General features: G+C 38.2%; 1 protein-coding gene across 2 annotated transcripts in view; it reads right to left on the bottom strand.

Moving 5' to 3' along the window:
* Window positions 1-22,191, bottom strand: part of NELL1 (neural EGFL like 1) — a 1,027,621-nt gene that overhangs the window by 245,592 nt on the left and 759,838 nt on the right. For both annotated transcript variants that reach the window (XM_043875125.1, XM_043875116.1), the window contains exon 15: window positions 8,274-8,369. In XM_043875125.1, coding sequence (XP_043731060.1) covers window positions 8,274-8,369 — 96 coding nt within the window. The remainder of the gene's footprint in view (window positions 1-8,273; window positions 8,370-22,191) is intronic.

Below are 22,191 nucleotides of genomic sequence, written 5' to 3'. Positions count from 1 at the left end.
GTAGACTACCATATAGTGTCAACATAACTTCTATACGCACTGGGAAACCAAAACATTTATATGTGACTACCATATAGTGTCAACATAACTTCTATATGCACTGGGAAACCAAACCATTTATGTGACTTGGTTTATTTTGATCGTCCCTTCATTGTAGTGGTCTGGAATTGAAACTGCAATATCTTTGAGGTACACCTGTACTTTAATTCATATCAGATATTGGTAATCATTGGTAATATTCATTGGAAGGATTGATGCTGAAGCTGAAACCTCAATACTTTGGCCACCTGATGAGAAGAACTGACTCATTTGAAAAGACCTTGATGCTGGGAAGGATTGAATACAGGAGGAGAAGGGGACGATGGAGGATGAGATGGTTGGATGGCATCACCGACTCGAGGGACATGAGTTTGAGTAAGCTCTGGAAGTTGGTGATGGACAGGGAAGCCTGGCATACTGCAGTCCACGAGGTCACAAAGAGTCAGGCATGACTGAGTGACTGAAGTGAACTGGACTGATTGGTAATCAACATGCAAGCCTATATGTGTGTTACAGGCAGAGATGACATTACAAGCAGAAGCCATGAATAAGGTGCATTTCAGTGACCAGAGTAGTTTAGAATGAGCTGGGATTTGAGATGTATGAGGTGGAGGAGATAAAGCTGGAGAGGCAGGCAGAGGTCCAATCATGGAGGTCTTTAGATATCATGCTGTGGAAGACAGACTTTATCTTAAGCACCTAGGAGGTACTGAAAGGTTTTCTTAGCAAGATTAATAAAATAATCTTCTAGAATCTCCCCTCATGGACTCAATCTTCTTGGCTAAAATTGCTGCCACCCATAGATAACTTTAAGGTCTCTATAAAAATGGAGAATGCTTTAAAACCACATTAGTCTGCCAAGCCTGAAACTTCTTATCTTTTCAAACACCACCAAAATGAATGCATAGATACTGCCATTTGATTCATCACATTTTGGATGCAAGGGAACACTTTCAGGCAACCACCTTTTCTAATCAGTGGATACTGTTAGGAGAAAGTGATGCAAATTGCATGAGTTTATATTCTTTTTCGGTCAGGCTAGTGGCTTCAATCAGGTTTTTTCCACATGATCTACAGTGCATTAAGCTATACTTGGATACAAACAATTCCTGGATACGAGTTACCAAGGAAAATTTGCAACTTCTGGGTTCCAGTTGGTCATATTTACACAGAAGCCTGGATTTCCTTTCTGTTCAGCCATTGTGCTTTAAGTTACAGGGGCTTTTGAATTTCCCAGGGCAGAGGATTAAAAAATGAGCCTATAAACCCAACTCCTGACTTTCACAGTTCAATACGTGTGAGCTTGCCTGGAGGGGAGGAAAAACTGCTTGTCATCTAAATAGTCAGGAATTATTTTCTGCATTACTAACTAGACAGGTAATCGCTAATAGCTTTCATATATTTGATGGAGAATGTCAATTTATTAAAATGATTGGTGCTCTTCACTTTGCTTCCTGGAAGGCAAGCTGACAAAACTACTGGAAACACACAGAATTTCTATACAATACTATTCTTATGAATGGCATGCTTGTTAATGACATTTTTCTCCTTCATCTTCAACATAGTAAACATTCACTTAGGTGTCTTTTAAATGAGATTTGAACTGGAGTCATTATGACTTGTGATCTATAAAAAGAAGAGACAGGACCATGTGAAATTTTAGGTCTTTGTGTATACTCATTCATATATTCATTTACTAAATATTTGTTGAACCCACTTCTCCTGTGTCTCCTGCATTGGGAGGCAGATTCCTTACCACGAGCACCACCTGAGAATCCCTTGGTAAATAGTGGAGTCCAAAGAAAATTGAGCTAAAATGACTTCAAAGACTGTGCTCTTACTCCTATTTTTATTTATTTATTTTTCTTCTCACCTTAGGTGCAACAAAGATGTTGAAGGAATATATAAATCAGTGTGCATAATCAAGTAGGATATTATGGTTTATTGCTCAGAGGAACATAATTTATTTAGCCTTGCACATTATCTGTTATGCTTAATTGCCCTTGAAAGCAGGTAATGTGATCAAGAGGCAACAGATTATTGGAAAGTGTATAAAATTTGGATTCAGTCATCCATGGGTGAGAACCTCAATTCCACTACTGACTGGCTTGAGTAACACTTATACCCACCCTCATATGTGTTCACAAGGGTGGGATGAGCTTTTCCTCATAAGAAATAACAAGTGCAAAAGGTTTGGACTCGTTATCCATGGGTAGTGGGCTGATGCAAGTTTCACTTCACAGAGGCTAAATAATTCAAGGTGGCAGATCTCATAGCAGAACAGGTTTCTGTCCTTCCGTCTAGAATTCTTTACACTCTCCCAGGCTGCATCTTTGTAGTCAAATTGTGGTTTGTGAACAAAAGGCAGTGTTCCCTATAGTTATACTTGAAGTGACTTGAAAATTTGCTCTGTACTATGGAGATGAGAATGAAAAACGGTTTCAGGTATTTTTCCAGATGTCTGAAACCCTGTAAAATGGTGAGCCTGGCAGGACCATGAAGAGGGTTTTGAAATAGCTCCAAGGAGTTCTGAGTGTTCAGAGCTCCATTTTGGAGCCATAGAGAAGTGCATCAGATCTTTAACTCAATTTCTCCATCACAGCTGGAAAATTAATATGGAGCGGATGGAACTGAGATGAGGAGGGGAGTAAGATACTCGAGGTTCAGCAGCTGAACCCAAGACTGAGCTGCTTTAAATATGAATGACCTTAGTGTTAGCAGGGGTGGACTCCTCCCAGCCTGCACTGCAATGCCTCTCCTATCTCATTGTCTCTTTTCCCGGAAATATCCAATGCAGGGAATAGTTCTTCAAACAAATTTATACTCATATCACTTTAATAAAAATGTTAAAGAGTATCTACATCCATCCTCAATAGGTTCAAATGGGTGGGCAAACTCTCAATTCCTGGTTAGTTTCATTCATTTGATTAGTCGCTAAGTTGTGTCTGACTCTTTGTGACCCCATGAACTGTAGCCCACCAGGCTTCTCTGTTTGTGGGATTCCCCAGGCAAGAATACTGGAGTGGGTAACCATTCCCTTCTCCAGGGGATCTTCCTGACCCAGGGATTGAACCCACTGCATTGTCAGGGGAGTTCTTTACCACTGAGAAACCCAACTCTTGGTATTTCTTTTTATATGTTGTCACAAAAGTCCTGCTTACTCTTTCCTGGGGACCTATTAGCTACATAACAATGGCAGCAACATTAATAATAGAAGCCTCCACTTACTGAGCATGCACCATGCATGTGCCATACAACCTGAGAAAACTCACCCGAGAAAAGTTAAATAACTCTCCTAACTGCTATGAATTTGCACTCATTCTCCTCCCGAATGCCCTGCCCAGGGTCCTGTGATAGCCTGCAAGGAAATATTCTCTTCTCCATTTAGAAAATGGAGCTATTATCCACACTCATAAAGATGCATACACTTTGTCCAAAACAAAGGTGGGCAGAGCAAAAGCAAACGAAGAATATGCCTGCAATGCAGGAGTCACAGGAGACACAGGTTCGATCCCTGGGTCAGGAAGATCGCCTGGAGGAGGGCACGGCAACCCACTCCAGTATTCTTGCCTGGAGAGTCCCATGGACAGAGGAGCCTGGAGGGCTGCAGTCCATAGGGTCACACAGAGTCAAATACAACTGAAGTGACTTAGCATGAACACTTGGTAGAGTTCCATCAAAATTAGGGCAAAATGTAAAATTTGGAAGAATACATAAAATCCTGTTTCTGACCATTCTTTCTACTTGGTGGACAGACCATATGCTCAAGATAAACTATTACCCTCTGTCTACATATCTACAGGGTTCTGAAGCACAGGGAAAGAAAAGAATAATTATCCTGCAGAAAGTCATTTTCCTTCAGGAAAGGTGAAACGTTGCCAGTCACTGAGATAAATGAAGTCCTCGTGAATTTTAAGTTCTCTTTATGTTAACCTTTTAAAAAATCATTTCTTATTGTAAACATAATTTATAATTACTATAGAAAATTAGAAATTTCATATAAACTAAATAGAAAAAAAAAAACAACTCCTAGAAATTATATCACAAATGGACTCTGCTGTTCAACTTTTTTGCTATTTATTAATTTCCCAGAAATAGACTCATAGATACAGGGAACAAACTAGTGGTTCCCCAGTGGGAGAGAACTGGGGCAAAGGCAGGAAAGGTAAAGGAGATTTAAAGGTACAAACCACTCGGTAGAAAATAAATGAATGACCAAAACGATGTCCAGCACAGAGAAAACAGTCAATATTTTACAGTAGCTTTGTATGGAGTAGTCTATCAATATGTCAAAATACTATACTGCACAACTGAAACCAATATAACACTGTAAGTCAGCTAGACTTCAAAAAACAAACAAAAAAAGAATTTTCTAATTACAGTAAACCTAAAGTAATTCTAATGGAGACGGCAACAGCAGCCCACTCCAGTACTCTTGCCTGGAAAAATCCCATGAATCCTGGTAGGATGCAGTCCCTGGGGACATGAAGAGTCGGACACGACTGAGCGACTTCACTTTCACTTTTCACTTTCATGCATTGGAGAAGGAAATGGCAACCCACTCCAGTGTTCTTGCCTGGAGAATCCCAGGGACGGGGGAGCCTGGTGGGCTGCCATCTATGGGGTCACACAGAGTCGGACACAACTGAAGCGACTTAGCAGCAGCAGCAGCAAAGTAATTTTTAAAATCCTGAAGAGATGCTTTACAAAATGCTTTTCTGTCTCCTAGAAAAGCTTATAATTTTATTAGTAGACAGATAGTTAGATTTATTTTAAAGTGCTACATCTATATTAGAACTTGTCGGCATAGGTGACTCTGCCTCCCTGGGATATTTGGCAATGTCAGGAGACATCTTCAATTGAATGACTGGGGGTAGGTTCCTAATGGTGTCTAGTGGGTAGAGTCCAGTGATGCTGCTTAACATCCTACAATGCACAGGATAGCTCTCTGCAACAAAGAATTATCTGTCCAAAATGTTAATAATGTCAAGGTGAAGAACCCATTCACTAGACAAGCTTGACAACTTATGTTGAATCTCTTTGTTGCTTGCAACTTTACTTCGTAGAGAAGGATACTATGCTATTTTATGGTAAGTAATATATCTCTGAATTTAGTATAACTCTTTAATATTATATCTGAGAAGTCTCTAGGACAACTTCGGATTGTTTCATTTGGTTCTCTGTTTGGCTACATCAGTGTGGCATGATATCCTTTTAGTTCTCTAGGATGACAAAGAAGTTTCACTCATGGACCTTTTCTATCCTAAGAGTAATACAAACACTCTTCCTAGTTCTCCACTCATCTCTCTCTGTATACATCTCCTTGTTAGATGTGAAACCAAGTCAAGGCCAAGTGCACAGAGAAGGATCAAAGGATAGGAAACAGGAGGGAACATAGTACATTGTCCAGAAACCAAGGCAGGTAAAATGTTTGCTTATTTTGAGTGGGGTGATGAAAAGTTTAAGTTTACTTTTATCAGAATAAAATAAATGCAGAGTTGTTCACCTCTGTGTTACACATCAAACATGAGTGTGATTTTCAACTTTATTATATTTCAGATATGCATTTTATGATTTAGTTGAATACACTTGAATTCTGAAAGGATATCACTTTGAATGAAGCAATACATGAATAAAACAATGAATAAAGCCAATAACAAGAGGCAAGGTCAAAGGAAATATTTTAAAAAGTAAACATAAGTAGATTCTAAATAGCTCAAATGGGACCATTTAATTAGCCATAAAATTAAAATCAAATAAAACATTTAGTGTAATCATGCCATAAGACATTCACAATGCATTTACATTTCTCCTTTGCACCTTGTACCTCACAACATCTAGCATCACTATTCAAAGGCAAGTGGAATTATTTAATATTTACTTCTAACAGTGAGCATGACACAATAATTCCAACAAGATACGACACATTTTTTAAAGAGCCCCATAATTCACATAGATCCGTTGCACATAACTGATTGGAAAAATATGTACTTTATCCAAAAAATCTCCTGGAATTAGAATATTGGTCAATATGGTTTTGCTACAGATGGAAGTTAATATCACATACAGAGAAACCTTATTTTATTTTTTTTCTTTACTGCAACTGTATACATTTTCAAGAGTAATTAATTCTCAATCTCTACTTTAATACTCATCTAGAAATCTATGACCTGCCAATGTCTGTCTGTCTTTTGCCTCTGGTCTTGATTTTCTCCTTTACCTTGATATTTTCTATTCCACATTATGGACCAGAATGTAAGTACTGATTTAATCAGCCACTTATTGAGGAGAGAAAAGTACAGAAGTCAAATCAGCAAGCCATGAGAAACCATAATTAATTCTTCCTGGGCTGACACTGACTCAAGCTCTGGTCTAAGATCAATGCTCTCCTCCAATTCGTTGTGAAGTAAAAAGAAGAAAAACTTCACAGTGGATTCTCTGGTTAAATATCACCATGACAATATAATAATGACTGATTTATAACAAGCAACCCGAGGTGCTTGGTGAAAGTGTAAATTCATGGACCCTCCCCCACATATTCACCAGGAACCCAGATTTTATAGGAAGTTCATGCATTATCCCTTTGGAACACATGCAAGGGTTTATAATGTAGTTTGTGGAAGACAAGTTGAGTTTTATTCTCAGTTCTAAAACTGACTCCACAGAATTGCAGAAGTTATTTAATCTCCTCAAGCTTTCATCTGCCATCTACAAAGTGGGCATAATAATGTCTATCTCTTTTGTTTGTTCTTAATACTAAAATACTCCCTTAAAAGACATAATGCATAATTAGTACATGATAAATGGTATATCATTAGTAATATTAAAATCCATCATCATCAACATTATATCATCATCACCATTCTGTCTCCATTAATTCCTATATTCTACAATAATTTAAGAAACACATAGCAGTCTTAGAGCAAATAATGAGGAACATTTACTTTAGTGGCTTTTTTTTTTTTAATTTTAGAAAACCTAATTAAAATCTGATGTACTACAATAAGGGCCTGTGGGCTAATCTACTTTGTTTTTGACAAGAATCCTTCAGTTCCACATGGCAATTCTCTTCTGCTCAGAGGCAGAACTTGGCTCTTTCATATGTCTTTTTAAAAACACACATCAAGTAACTTTTATTTAATAAATATGATCTAATTTGTTGATAATTATCACAAAATATGGGAACGATGATACACATTGTTGATTTCCTTGTTGAATAATGTATGTAGTTAAATTTTGACGCTTTTTAAAAGGATGCATTAGAAATACACAGGCAGTACAATGTAATATGTCAAACAAGTTGGGGGATAATAAACATTCTAATTTTAAAAATTAGTATCTAAATTCAGAAACCTTTAACATGAAGGAAAGGAAGCAAGAGCTTTGCATAGATCTTTGGCATTAGATGAAAACATACTCCCCTCATTTAATAATAGGCATGATGACTACAGCATTATATTTCTGTTTTTCTAAGCTGTACTATGAGAAGTGTCCAGTGATATTTCAGACTTAGAAAAACATAATACAGTGATTTTAGCCTAATGAAACTCATGGGGAAACACACTGAAATATTCACTTTTACAAGACATAAATAAACCTCTTGTTTGCACTGATACATACACTGGTACATTGGCATTGAATACCAATTTCATTTACACACAGGAGGACTTCTTCAATTGATAAAAGAACTGGATTTCACCAAATACTGCCCAGTGTAAACACTATATTTGTAGAAAGCTGCACATAATGGACTCTTATCAATAGTAACTGGCTTATAATATCAGGCCCATGAATGATAACGTTCTTAGTAAACCACTGTTAGAATAAAATCCCAAGCACACCAATAAACCTGCTTCTGGAGTTATTTAATGCACTATTACTCAAGAAGCATGAGGTTCGAATTTACATTCCGTGGACATAGCAGATTGTTATAACTCCAGTGGTTGCCTGTATTGCTACCCTATAGATGATAAGTGGGGCAGATCAGTTCATCAGGCTTTATCTATAATTAGCACTAAAATGCACACTGCAAATGGTAGCAGGGAAAATATTTGACTTTGCTAAATTAGACACATTGGAGGGAGGGCAGATGAAGTTCTGTTTTCAGAGGGAGACTGTCTATGATGCAGTAATGAAAAGGTACTCAGCTTTGGGAGCGCCTCATCCACCAACAAGATGCAATGTATCAAGTCAATCCACAGTACCGTATAGCCCTAGAGAAACATCTTCCTTACCTGTCTCGCAGTGGCTTCCTGTGAATCCAGAAGGACAGACACATTTGTTGGGAGCCATGCATGTTCCACCATATCTGCAGCCCTCTTCGCAGAATGCTGCCACAAGAAAAACAAGAGATTTCTCTTAGATAAAACAGCAATAAGGAATTCATGGTAAATAGCAGGGGTATTGAAACAATTCTTTGTTACACAAGGAATACATATCATTGGTGACACATTTAAAAGTTGCAGTATATAAAAAACAAATAAATATAATAATACCTATTTCACTTTTACATGTGATCCATTGAAATAATGGATGTAAAGTACTTGATGCTAAACAGGAGCTAGCATGAAGAGCTATTATGATTGCTATTAATATGACTACTGATATACTTGAAATCAAAGAATAAATTGAAGAACTAGAAAAATAGAGTTGGGATAAATATGAAGGCATTTAAAATACTATTTTATAGATACTCTTTTTACTATGCATTTTTATTACAATAAAAACATTTTTACATTGTTAAACTATTTTCAGTAGTCGATACAATTTCTAAAAACATAATAAAGTTAATTGCTTAATTTTGAGTATTTAAGATGTTTCCAACATTTCTATAATAAAAACAACGTTCTGTCCTTATAGGAAACAAATGCTTAACACATTTTGAATTATTCCTTTAGGGAAAATGCCTCAATGGAAACATACTATTTAAAGATGGGTGGACTTCACTAAGCTTTTTGATAAGAATTGTGAAGTCATCCTAACCCCATCTCAGCACTACCCTGCTAACCTTCACAGACCAGAATACATACTAACAGAGTATAGCCCATGCACCTCTCCTCTGAAGTATTAAATATAAATTTTATTTATGAATAATTGGTTATCATCACCTCTTCCATCAATTAGGCTGTAAGACCCATCAAAGCAAGTACTGTTACTTGATTAGTTCTGCCCTATATGGTACCACAGTCTCAGAATCTGAGCACACAGTAGATGCTCAAAAAGTACTTGCTGAATGAATTAGCCTATATCCTACAGGTTGTTCTGACAGAAAAACTCCAGTTCTAACAACTGTGCAATACTTCCATCCAAATACCTTACTGTAAAACCTTGCTGGATAACCAATAATTTCATGTTCTAAATGTACACAATTTCTCACTAATGAAGGCAACTGCAACTTGTTAACACAGAATTTCTTTTCTTTGCATGAGAGCTCAGTGAGCAAATGCTTTTTTTTTTTTTTAATTGCAATTAGAAAATGTCACCCTGGAAAAAGCCTATGGTTATATTTTGTCATCACCACATAAATAATATGAATCTAATTTTTAAAAGCCCTATTATGTCTTTAGATCATCGAATGCTAGTTCAACTACATAGAACTTCTCATGATATTGTCATTTTCCACATCATTTAAAGTCCCTTGGATGATTTAACATTCTGCAGCTTAGTAACTAATTGTGAGCTCCTTTGCTTCTGCCAGAGGACGTATAATGTGTACCTTGGTGTTCAAATATCATTTCCTATTTCCTGCATCTCAGTGCCCTGTGACTAAGAAAACATTGGCTTAGGCAATATCTGCCTTAAGTATGTTCATAAGAAACCAAAAAATACATAAATATATATGTGTGATGTGTGGTTTAGTTGCTCAGTTGTGGCCAACTCTTGCAACCCCAGGGACTGTAGCCTGCCAGGCTCCTCTGTCCACGGGATTCTCCAGGCAAGAATACTGGAGTGGGTTGCCATTCCCTTCTCTAGGGTATCTTCCCAACCCAGGAATCGAACTGGGTCTCCTGCATTGCAGGTAGATTCTTTACCTACTGAGCTATGAATTATCTATACAAATGTATAAAATCTCTCATTCCCCAAATCACACTTGTGGGATCTGGTGACAAACATTTCATGTAAGACACTGAGAGTAGTGCTCTGCTTCAAAGTTAATAACAGAACAGGAAAAAAATTTTACAAGCTAAAAATTACAAAAACCTGGTTAAGAAAAGTTTCAAGTGGCACCCAAAGGAGGCAAGGGCTTGAAGCAGGAAGGTAAGATTGCGTTTCTTCATGGCACGAAGAGCACTTGATCCAGATCTGTTTATACACATGTGCACACGCACGCACGCACGCGCACACACACACACACACAGAGCAGACCTGGTTAGGAGACTTGTTTCTGTTTTGTAATATGTGTGTGCTTTTGATTTACTCATCTCCTAAACAGAAATGATATTAGGAGCTTCTATAAAGAAAGCATGATATGTTTGTGATGTCCTAAAAATGTACAGATATAATAAACAGGGTGCTGTGAGGATGAAATGAGTCAATATTTGCAAGGGACTTAAAATAATGTTTGGCAAATGGGGTTAAGCATTCTGTTAAATAAAACCAACTGCTAGTGATACTGTTAGGACTGTAAATATGGACCAGGAACAAAGGTCCTAATGCCCAGAAAATATACACCCAACCTACAAGATGTTCAGCCTCGCCAAGTGGGTTTCAGGCATTCCTTGTTCTTTGTGCTTGATTTAGTTTCTCCTAAGAGAAGCAGCATGGAAACATCAGATTGTTGTCCATCAGTCGCTAAGTTGTGTCTGACTCTTTCCAATCCCATGGACTACAGGATGCCAGTCTTCCTTGTCCTTCACTGCCTCCGGAGTTTGCTCAAATTCACATCCACAATTGAGTCGGTGATGCTATCTAACCATCTCATCATCTGCCAGTTTCTTCTCCTTTTGCCCTCAATTTTTCCCAGCATCACTGACTTTTCCAAGGAGTTGGTTCTTCACATCAGGTGGCCAAAGTATTGGAGCTTCAGCTTTAGCATCAGTCCTTCCAATGAATATTCAGGGTTGATTTCCTTTAGGATTGACTGGTTTGTTTTCCTTGCTGTCCAAGTGACTCTGAACAGTCTTCTCCAGCAACACAACTAAAAAGCATCAATTCTGTGGCATTCAGCCTTCCTTATAGTACAGCTCTCACATCCATACATGACTAATGGGAAACCAGAGCTTTGACTACATGACCTTTGTTGGCAAAGTAATGTCTTTGCTTTCTAATTTGCTGTCTAGGTTCGCCATGGCTTTCCTTCCAAAGAGCAAGCATCTTTTAATTTCATGGCTGCAGTCACCATTCACAGTGATTTTGAAGCCCAAGAAAATAAAATCTGTCACTGCTTCCACTTTTTCCCCATCTATTTGCCATTAAGTGACAGGACTGGATGCCATGATCTTAGTTTTTTGAATGTTGAGTTTTAAACCAGCTTTTTTCACTCTCCTCTTTCACCGTCAAGAGGCTCTTTAGTTCTTCTTCACTGTCTGCCATTAGAGTGGTATCATATGCATCATAAAGGTGTTATCATTTATGCTATATGTTAACATATTTGAAATGAGTATGTAATATGTAAACATACTTATGCTATTATTATCCAAATAAAAATGGTGAAATGGGGGCTCTGGCATCAAATGCCCCTATAAGGCTGCACAGGCAGTAAGGTGCAGAGCAGGGTTCAAAGTCTTCTTTGCCTTCAAAGTCATGTAGATCACAGATATTCACTGACATTACAAACTCGAATCTGTAGTTATACTGCCCTTTGTTATTAATTTACTACCAGGGGAAGTATTGGATCAGATCAACTCTTAAATGATATGATTCAATTTTTGAAAGGACTCTTTCAATTCTGCAAGAAAATAAATTCAAAAATTCAAAATTAAGGGAGTTTACCCACAGAAAGATGGCTTTTGTGTTTAAAAAATTCTCAGCATGTGAAAAGAAACTTGGACTTTAAAAGAGGAACAGCATGAGAAGGTGGGTTTGCAGATACCAGGTTTGTGGATGCTCAGTACCATCATCATGTGCTCAATATGACAAAAATAGTTTTATGTAAATAAAAGTAATAGCCCTTCAAATTCTAAACACTTGGAATGATCCTATGAAAGTGTAACTGGCATATATTTAGTTGCTAGGGACACTCCGTATTCTGAAAAAATAAGGAAACATACAAGTTTCAACACCATCTGGTAAAAGTTAGCCCTTCTCCCTCCCTCCTGGTTTCCTTGGGTATCATCCTCATTAAGCGCATTTCTGCTCTCTCTTCCCCCTGCTTTGCACATTCTGTCCCTGGGGAGGTAGAGAGATGTATTCCACTGGCAAATTAGGAAACTATATATATCGGGACCATGCTTCTAGGGTGGGAAAAACAGGAGGAGAGGCTGAGAAAGACTGTGTGATTAGGAATAAAAAATTTTACTCAGCCGTCAAAAAGAATTCATTTGAACCAGTCCTAATGAGATGGATGAAACTGGAGCCCCTTATACAGAGTGAAGTAAGCCAGAAAGATAAAGAACATTACAGCATACTAACACACATATATGGAATTTAGAAAGATGGTAACGATAACCCTATATGCAAAACAGAAAAAGAGACACAGAAATACAGAACAGACTTTTGAACTCTGTGGGAGAAGGTGAGGGTGGGATGTTTCAAAAGAACAGCATGTATACTATCTATGGTGAAACAGATCACCAGCCCAGGTGGGATGCATGAGACAAGTGCTCCGGCCTGGTGCACTGGGAAGACCCAGAGGAATCGGGTGGAGAGGGAGATGGGAGGGGGGATCGGGATGGGGAATAAGTGTAAATCTATGGCTTATTCATATCAATGTATGACAAGACCCACTGAAATGTTGTGAAGTAATTAGCCTCCAACTAATAAAAAAATTAAAAGAAAAAAAAAAAACTGCTCCATTTTAGTTTTATTTTAGATGATGAGTTACAAGGTGTAAATTTCATTATTGAAAATAATGATCAAGCTATTTAAATAAATAAAAGCTGGACACCATGGACTAATAGTTACAAGGTGCCATGGATCAAAGTTTGTAACAAATTTTATTATATGCTCCTAAATTCCAAAGGTGGGGAGAAAATAAAATAATTAAGATCTGGTCATGCTCAGCAAAATTCCATACCTACCCAGCTTCTCTCTTGGGAGTGAGCCGCCTTGAGTTCAGTTCAGTCACTCAGTCGTTTCCAACTCTTTGCGACCGATGGACTGCAGCACATCAGGCCTCCATGTCCATCAACAACTCCTGGAGTTTACTCAAACTTGTGTCCATCAAGTCGGTGATGCCATCCAACCATCTCATCCCCTGTCATCTCCTTCTCCTCCCACCTTCAATCTTTCCCAGCATTTGGGTCTTTTCAAATGAGTCAGTTCTTCATATCAGGTGGCCAAAGTATTGGAGTTTCAGCTTCAGAATCAGTCCTTCCAATGAATATTCAGGACTGATCTCCTTTAGGATGGACTGGTTGGATCTCCTTGCAGTTCAAGGGATTCTCAAGAGTTTTCTCCAACACCACAGTTCAAAAGCATCAATTTTTTGGTGCTCAGCTTTCTTTCTAGTCCAATTCTCACATCCATTCATGACTATTGAAAAAACCATAGCTATGACTAGATGGATATTTATTGGCAAAGGAATGTCTCTGCTTTTTAATAAACTGTCTAGGTTGGTCATGGCTTTTCTTCCAAGGAGCAACTCTCTTTTAATTTCCTGGCTGCAGTCACCATCTGCAGTGATTTGGAACCCCCAAAAATAAAGTATGTCACTGATTTCACTGTTTCCCCATCTATTTCCCATGAAGTGATGGGACCAGATGCCATGATCTTAGTTTTCTGAATGTTGAGTTTTAAGCCAACTTTTTCACTCTCCTCTTTCACTTTCATCAAGAGGCTCTTTAGTTCTTCACTTCCTGCCATAAGGGTGGTGTCATCTGCATATCTGAGGTTATTGATATTTCTCCTGGCAATCTTGATTGCAGCTTGTGCTTCTTCCAGCCCAGCATTTCTCATGATGTACTCTGCATAGAAGTTAAATAAGCAAGGTGATAATATGTGGCCTTGACGTACTCCTTTCCCAATTTGGAGCCAGTCTGCTGTTCCATGTCCGGTTCTAACTGTTGCTTCTTGACTTGCATACAGATTTCTCAGGAGGCAGGTAAGGTGGTCTGGTATTCCCATCTCATCAAGAATTTTCCACAGTTTGTTGTGATCCACACAGTCAAAGGCTTTGGCATAGTTAATAAAGCAGAAGTATATGTTTTTCTGGAACTCTCTTGCTTTTTTTATGAGCCAGCAGATGTTGGGAATTTGATCTCTGGTTCCTCTGCCTTTTCTAAATCCAGTTTGAACATCTGGAAGTTCACAGTTCACGAACTGTTGAAGTCTCGCTTGGAGAACTGTGAGCATTACTTTACTAGCGTGTGAGATGAGTGCAATTGTGCAGAAGTTTGAGCATTCTTTGGCATTGCCTTTCTTTGGGATTGGAATGAAAACTGACTTTTTCCAGTCCTGTTGCCACTGCTGAGTTTTCCTCTATTTCTTTGCATTGATCACTGAGGAAGGCTTTCTTATCTCTCCTTGCTATTCTTTGGAACTCTGCATTCAAATGGGTATATCTTTTCTTTTCTCATTTGCCTTTCGCTTCTCTTCTTTTCATAGCTATTTGGAAGGCCTCCTCAGACAGCCATTTTCCCTTTTTGCATTTCTTTTCCTTGGGGATGGTCTTGATCACTGCTTCCTGTACAATGTCATGAACCTCCATCCATAGTTCTTCAGGCACTCTGTCTATCAGATCTAATCCCTTCAGTCTATTTCTCACTTCCACTATATAGTCATAAGGGGTTTGATTTAGGTCATACCTGAATGGTCTAGTGGTTTTCCCTACTTTCTTCAATTTAATTCTGAATTTGGCAGTAAGGAGTTCAAGATCTAAGCCACAGTCAGCTCCTGGTCTTGTTTTTGCTGACCGTATAGAGTTTCTCCATCTTTGGCTGCATAGAATATAATCAGTCTGATTTCAGTATTGACCATCTGGTGATGTCCATGTGTAGAGTCTTCTCATGTGTTGTTGAAAGAGGGTGTTTGCTATGACCAGTGCATTCTCTTGGCAAAACTCTATTAGCCTTGCCCTGCTTTATTCCATACTCCAAGGCCAAATTTGCCTGTTACTCCAGGTATTTCTTGACTTCCTACTTTTGTATTCCAGTCCCCTATAGTGAAAAAGACATCTTTTGGGGGTGTTAGTTCTAGAAGGTCTTGTAGGTCTTCATAGAACCATTCAACTTCAGCTTCTTCAGCAGTACTGGTCAGGAGCACAGGACTACTGTGATATTGAATGGTTTGCCTTGAAAACGAACAGAGATCATTCTGTTGTTTTTGAGACTGCATCTATGTACTGCATTTTGGACCCTTTTGTTGACTATGATTGCTACTCCATTTCTTCTAAGGGATTCTTGCCCACTATAGTAGATATAATGGTCATCTTATTTAAATTCACCTATGCCAGTCCATTTTAGTTCGCTGATTCCTAAAATGTCAATGTTCACCCTTGCCATCTCCTGTTTGACCACTTCCAATTTGTCTTAACTCATGGACCTAACACTCCAGGTTCCTATGCAATATTGCTCTTTACAGCATCAGACATTGCTTCCATCACCAGTCATATACACAACTGGGTGTTGGTTTTGCTTTGGCTCCATCTCTTATTCTTTCTGGAGTTAGTTCTCCACTGAGCTCTAGTAGCATATTGGGCATCTACTGACCTGGGGAGTTCTTCTTTCAGTGTCCTATCTTTTTGCCTTTTCATAGTGTTCATGGGGTTCTCAAGGCAAGAATACTGAAGTGGTTTGCCATTCCTTTCTCCAGTGGACCACATTTTTTCAGAACTCTCCACCATAACCTGTCCATTTTGGGTGACCCTACATGGCATGGCTCATAATTTCATTGAGTTAGACAAGTCTGTGGTCCATGTGATCAGACTGGTTAGTTTTCCATGATTGTTGTTTTCAGCTCCCTTCAAGTGGTATCAATTTTCATTTCCCCCCAATGATGACTTTCTCCCTGGGATTTGGTGGTAAGTTGATTGTATTTTGTGTTTATTCTTAGGAAACCAGTCTGATTCACAGATATAAACTCAAGTTCTCTAATCCAGCTCTGTCAATAATAAAGGTCAGATCATCCCCACACCCATGTCTTCTTTTTGGTTTATTCATCACCTTTTTCAGAATACAATATTTATCAAAGTCCCCCTCAAACATTTTGGTGGTCCCAGATGGCAGGTGGGGTCAGCGTGTGACTGGCATTTGGTGAGTAGAGGACAAGAGATATTCCTAAACATCCTACAGTGCACAGGATGGCCTCATATAACAACATACTGTTTGACCCAAAATAGCAATAGTGTTATGCTTGAGAAACTCTGTTCCAATTTCACAACATTAAGTCTATGGGGTATCTCCAGGAGCAAAATTAGGTTATTTTAATTCCCTTTTGCATCTTCCCAAATATCTCCCACCCAAAACTATAACATATAGAGAAAAGGTAAGAGTGAAAATCATCCAAACAGCTATTCTGATACATAAAACCAAACATCCAAAGGTCTACAATTCTCACTTTTCATGTCATTCCAATTTCAACCACAGAATTAAATACATTGCATAATTTAATTACTGCCCAGGAATCACCTTCACTCCTAATACTTACTATCTGTTTTTGTATCTGGGGTTCTGATAGCCTTTTCCACTCTTCAACAGTATTACTAATAAAGACAACAGTGATGGTAAATTCCACTTATTGAAGACCTATGAAGTGGCTAGCAGACACAATATTTCATTTCATATTTATAGAAATGCTATGCATTCACCACACATTCATCCTTTTCAGATGAGAAAGCTAGCTTAGAGAGGTTATCAAAGGTTGCTCCAGTACTAAGTGGCATCCTGGGTTTCAGACCCAGAGTCCTGACCACATCAACTAAGCAATTTCCATTTACAGCCTGGCCACCTGCCACATGCAGACAAAATTCTGAGTGCCGAGAAGTCTAAAAGTACCCATGAAAATTATCCCCATCCCCAACAGCTCACAATAGGGTGCAGAGACTGGCATATATAAAACCAGGTATATTAAAATGTGATCTATGCCACTGCAGCAGTATGAATAAACTGCTGAGAGAACATGGAGGGGAATGTGATTAATTGTGCCTGGTGTACCTGGGCAAAGCTTTGCAATGGAGCTGGCATTTGAGTTGGGCCTGGAATAAGGAGTAGGATTTTTGCCAGATGGAGAAGTACAGGAAAAGAGACAGTTGAGGTCAAAGTTTTGTCCTGCATAAAGGTACCAGAGATGAAAAAAATGAACAGGTGTTGATGATTCACATCAAGATTAGAGATGGAACATTAGAACAGAATACAGTAAGCCAGGTGGGGAACCAGGAGCATCTCTATGAGCATTACCAATAAACCACTCTCTCCATCATCCCACCTCCCATCCAATTTCTGGATTTGTTAGTTATCTTAAGGCACAATAGGGTCCTGCCTCGATATCTGCATATAGACTTTTCCATTCTTCTATTAGTCTAGTTAGTTGGTTTAAAACAGCGTTTTGCTGATCATTCTGAGTACACCAAATAGTTAAGAAAATAAGTTTTATATCAAAAACCCCTTACATGCACACACAGACGGCCAGAAATATAGAATTTACTCTTAGTATGTGTAATCCATTCTAATATGTTTTATCGTATTGCTGTGAATTGTACTGTATTGCATTGCCTTTATATATGGTATTGAATTCTGTTGTATATAATTTATAAATGCAGCTATGAACCAATGACTTGCTTTCAGCCTAATAAACCTGCAGTTTAAACCATGCACTTGTTTCATACATACTTGTTAATACCTGTATTTTCCTTTGCTCCATAACATTTTATAATAGAATAGGAGCATAGAGTCACTTTAATTGTGTTGTGTTCAAATTGAGATGCTGGTCTTAGCTGAAGAAAGACTGTAAAGATAAGAAAATATCTGTAAGTGTTACTTTCTATAGATGTAGTTACAACTGAGATCATATGGCACGCAAAGTTGAAATATTTGCTCACTAGGCCTTTACAGAAAATCTGTTACAGAAGACCTACATAGAAGTGGTATATATTGAAAGGAGAGACAATATACTCTTGAATTTAGGGGGTGCTATACATATATGCTTCTATAACTAGTCTATGAGATTCACAGGGATCATGGTCACAATTTTTGCAACTCTGACTTCCTCTATATCATCCTGAATTAACTCTGATGACACCTGAACCCATATTTGTTGGTAAAGTAAATTAACTACACAGAGACAATTAAAATATTTGAGTAGACAGTCTTGCATATAAAATAACTATATCATGAAATTTGAGATAACCATTTGATCAATTCAGAGCATTACAGCTTTAAAAGTTTATCAGGTATCTACTATGTGCTTGACACCAGATACTCTGAAAAAAATTATGGCCCCTGATTTTTTAGGATCTGAGAATCTAATACAGTGGTTCTCTCTGAGGGCAATTTCCCCCCAGGGGACATTTGGAAATGTCTCAAGACATTTTTAGTTGTTACAACTGGAGAAATGTTACTGGTGGGTCAAAACCAGTGTTAACTGTTGAACATCCTACATGAACCAGTCTTACAACAAAGAATCATCCAGCCCAAAATGTCAATATGACGAGAGTTGAGAGAAAATAGTCCCTTAATTTAGTAATTAATAAACACTTACTGAGTATACTCTGTACCAAGGATTATTCTGAGAATCAGGGCTAAAACAGACATAAAAAACATTTCAACATATGGTTTATATTCTAGAGTGAATATACAGAATAACAAAATTAACACATCAGTGACATTGCAAGCTAGATGACAATCACGGCAAAAAATAGAGCACAGGAGATGGGAAGCGTGCCAGTGGGGAAGGTTGTAAAAAAACAGGGTGATCACGGAAGGCAGTGAGAGTGTAGCATCTGAGAAAACGCCCAAAGAGGAGAAAGAGTGAGCCCTGCAGTAATCAAGCAGAAGAGTGATCCAGGCAGAGGATACCACGGGTGCAGAGCCCTACGGAGCAGACCGCAGATTCCATAAAGCTTTACAGACCCTAGCAATACACAAAGCCAAAAGGAGGTAGAAGAAAGGAAAGGATTGTTTCCGCCTGGGAGGTCAAGAATGACTCCACAGAACTGAACCCTCCACTGAATCATAAAAATAAATAATAAGCAAACAGGCAGATTAGGGCCAAGGGTGTTAATGTCAGTGGGAGGAACAGCATCTGCAGAGGTATAGAGGCATGGAGCATGACCAGGTTGCAGAGGAGGCTTCAGTTGCCTGGAGAAGGGGCTGAGAGAAAGGAGGAGCAGAGAGAGGCTGAGTTAGGACTTCATGAATGTAGGATTTGGTCCACTTCATAGATGGGCCATCTCTTCTCTGCCTGTCTCACCAGATACCCACTGGTCTTATGGATGCTTTAGGACTGTCCGTATTATCTTATTTTTCCACAACTCCATTTCATTCAGAGTAAGAGTGACTTTTTTCTTAGGAAGAGAGGATCAAATGTTTAATACAAATTCATTTTTGGATTTTAAAATCTCTTAAATGTAGAACTGGAGAATCATATAAAAGGAAAAGCAACTCAACAGGAAATTACTGAGAACTTGGGAATGGGGTACATTAAATCCTGACTGCGTGCAGCTGGCTGGGGGGGAGGGGTGGATCAATCACTGACACATCACCCAAAGAACCGGGTGCCTCAGTAAGTCTTTAGTACTACCTACGGCTCATGAGGTGTCAAGAGCATGACTCTGGAAAGAGAGACCTAGGTTCTAGTTATGGTTCCAGCTCTTATCAGCTGGTTGATTTTTCCCCCCTGGCTTTATTGAGATATAACTTACATAAGTTCAAAGTGTACATGTTGTTTTGAAATATTTATATATTGCAAAATGATTATCATCATGACTGTTTTTAGGAAACTCTTTCATCTCCTTGAGCAAACTTTATTCTTTCTATTTTTATTTTTAAATGAAATATACTTGATTTACAATGTTGTGTTAATTTTAGTTGTATAGCAAAGTGATTAAGATATATATATAAATACACATATAACAATATATGAACATATATGTATATATCTCTTTTTCAGATTTTTCCCCTAACAGGTTATTACAAAATATTGAGTGTATATTTCCTCGTGATTTACAGTATGTCCTCACTGCTTATCTATTTCTTATATAGTAATATGTATATGTTAAACTTAAACCCCTAATTTATCCCTTCCCCACTTTCCCCTTTGGTAACCACAAATTTGTTTTCTGTGTCTCTGGGTCTATTTCTGCTTTGTACTATAATAAATAAATAAATAAACATACAAACTTCTTACTCATATAATTAGGTCATAAAGAAAACCTACATCATATTGTTACCACCAGGCTTAAATAAGATAGCCCAGGAGCAAAAATAAACTCAAAATGGATTAAAGATATAAATGTAAGACCAGAAACCATAAAACTCCTAGAGGAAAACATAGGCAAAACACTCTCCGACAAAAATCACAGCAAGATCCTCTATGAGCCACCTCCCAGAGTAGTGGAAATAAAAGCAAAAATAAACAAATGGGACCTAATTAAACTTAAAAGTTCTTGCACAACAAAGGAAACTATAAGCAAGGTGAAAAGACAACCTTCAGAATGGGAAAAAATAATAGCAAATGAAGCAACTAACAAAGAATTAATATCAAAAATATACAAGCAGCTCATGCAGCTCAATACCAGAAAAATAAAAGAAGCAATCAAAAAATGGGCCAAAGAACTAAACAGACATTTCTCCAAAGAAGACATACAGATGGCTAACAAACACATGAAAAGATGCTCAACATCACTCATTATCAAAGAAATGTAAATCAAAACCACAGTGAGGTATCATCACATGCCAGTCAGAATGGCTGCTATCAAAAAATCTACAAACAATAAATGCTGGAGCGGGTGTGGAGAAAAGGAACCTTTTTACACTGTTGGTGGGAATGCAAACTAGTGCAGCCACTATGGAGAACAATGTGGAGATTTCTTAAACAACTGGAAATAGAACTGCCATATGACCCAGCAATCCCACTGCTGGGTACACACTCTGAGGAAACCAGAATTGAGAGAGACACATGCACCCCAGTGTTCATCGCAGCACTGTTTATAATAGCCAGGACATGGAAGCAACCTAGATGCCCATCAGCAGATGAATGGATAAGAAAGCTGTGGTACATACACACAATGTATGTACCACATACACACAATGGAATATTACTCAGCTATTAAAAAGAATGCATTTGAATCAGTTCTAATGAGGTGGATGAAACTGGAGCCTATTATACAGAGTGAAGTAAGTCAGAAGGAAAAACACCAATAAAGTATATTAACAAATATATATGGAATTTAGAAAGATGGTAATGACGACCCTATATGTGAGACAGCAAAAGAGACACAGATATAAAGAACAGACTTTTGGACTCTGTGGGAGAAGGTGAGGGTGAGATGATTTGAGAGAATAGCATTGAAACATGTATATTACCATATGTGAAACAGATGACCAGTCCAAGTTTGATGCATGAAACAAGGCACTCAAAGTCGGTGCACTGGGATAATCCTGAGGGATGGGATGGGGAGGGAGGTGGGAGGGGTTTCAGGATGGGGACACATGTACACCCGTGGCTGATTCATGTCAATGTATGGCAAAAACCACCACAATATTGTAATCAACCTCCAATTAAAATTAGTTAATTTTAAAAAAAGATAGTGAAGTATGTGGCATAATATCCACATGTCTTAAGTGCTCAATATATGTTAAAGCTGTCAGTCTTTTTCTCTCTAGGTTAATTAATAGAATACAGCATTCTTTTTCAAATATCAAAACTCTTTGCAGACTACTTCCCTGTTGGCTCAGACAGTAAAATAATCTGTCTGCAATGCAGGAGACCTGGTTTTGATCCTTGGGTCAGGAAGATCCTCTGGAGAAGGGAATGGCTACTGGCTTCAGTATTCTTGCCTGAAGAATTTCATGAACAGAGGAGCCTGGTGGACTACAGTCCATGGGGTCGCCAAGTGTC

The sequence above is a fragment of the Cervus elaphus genome, chromosome 2, assembly GCF_910594005.1.
Source record: "Cervus elaphus chromosome 2, mCerEla1.1, whole genome shotgun sequence".
Lineage (NCBI taxonomy): Eukaryota > Metazoa > Chordata > Mammalia > Artiodactyla > Cervidae > Cervus > Cervus elaphus.
Note: the sequence above shows the minus strand (reverse complement) of the source record. Positions and strands in the feature narration are given on the sequence as shown.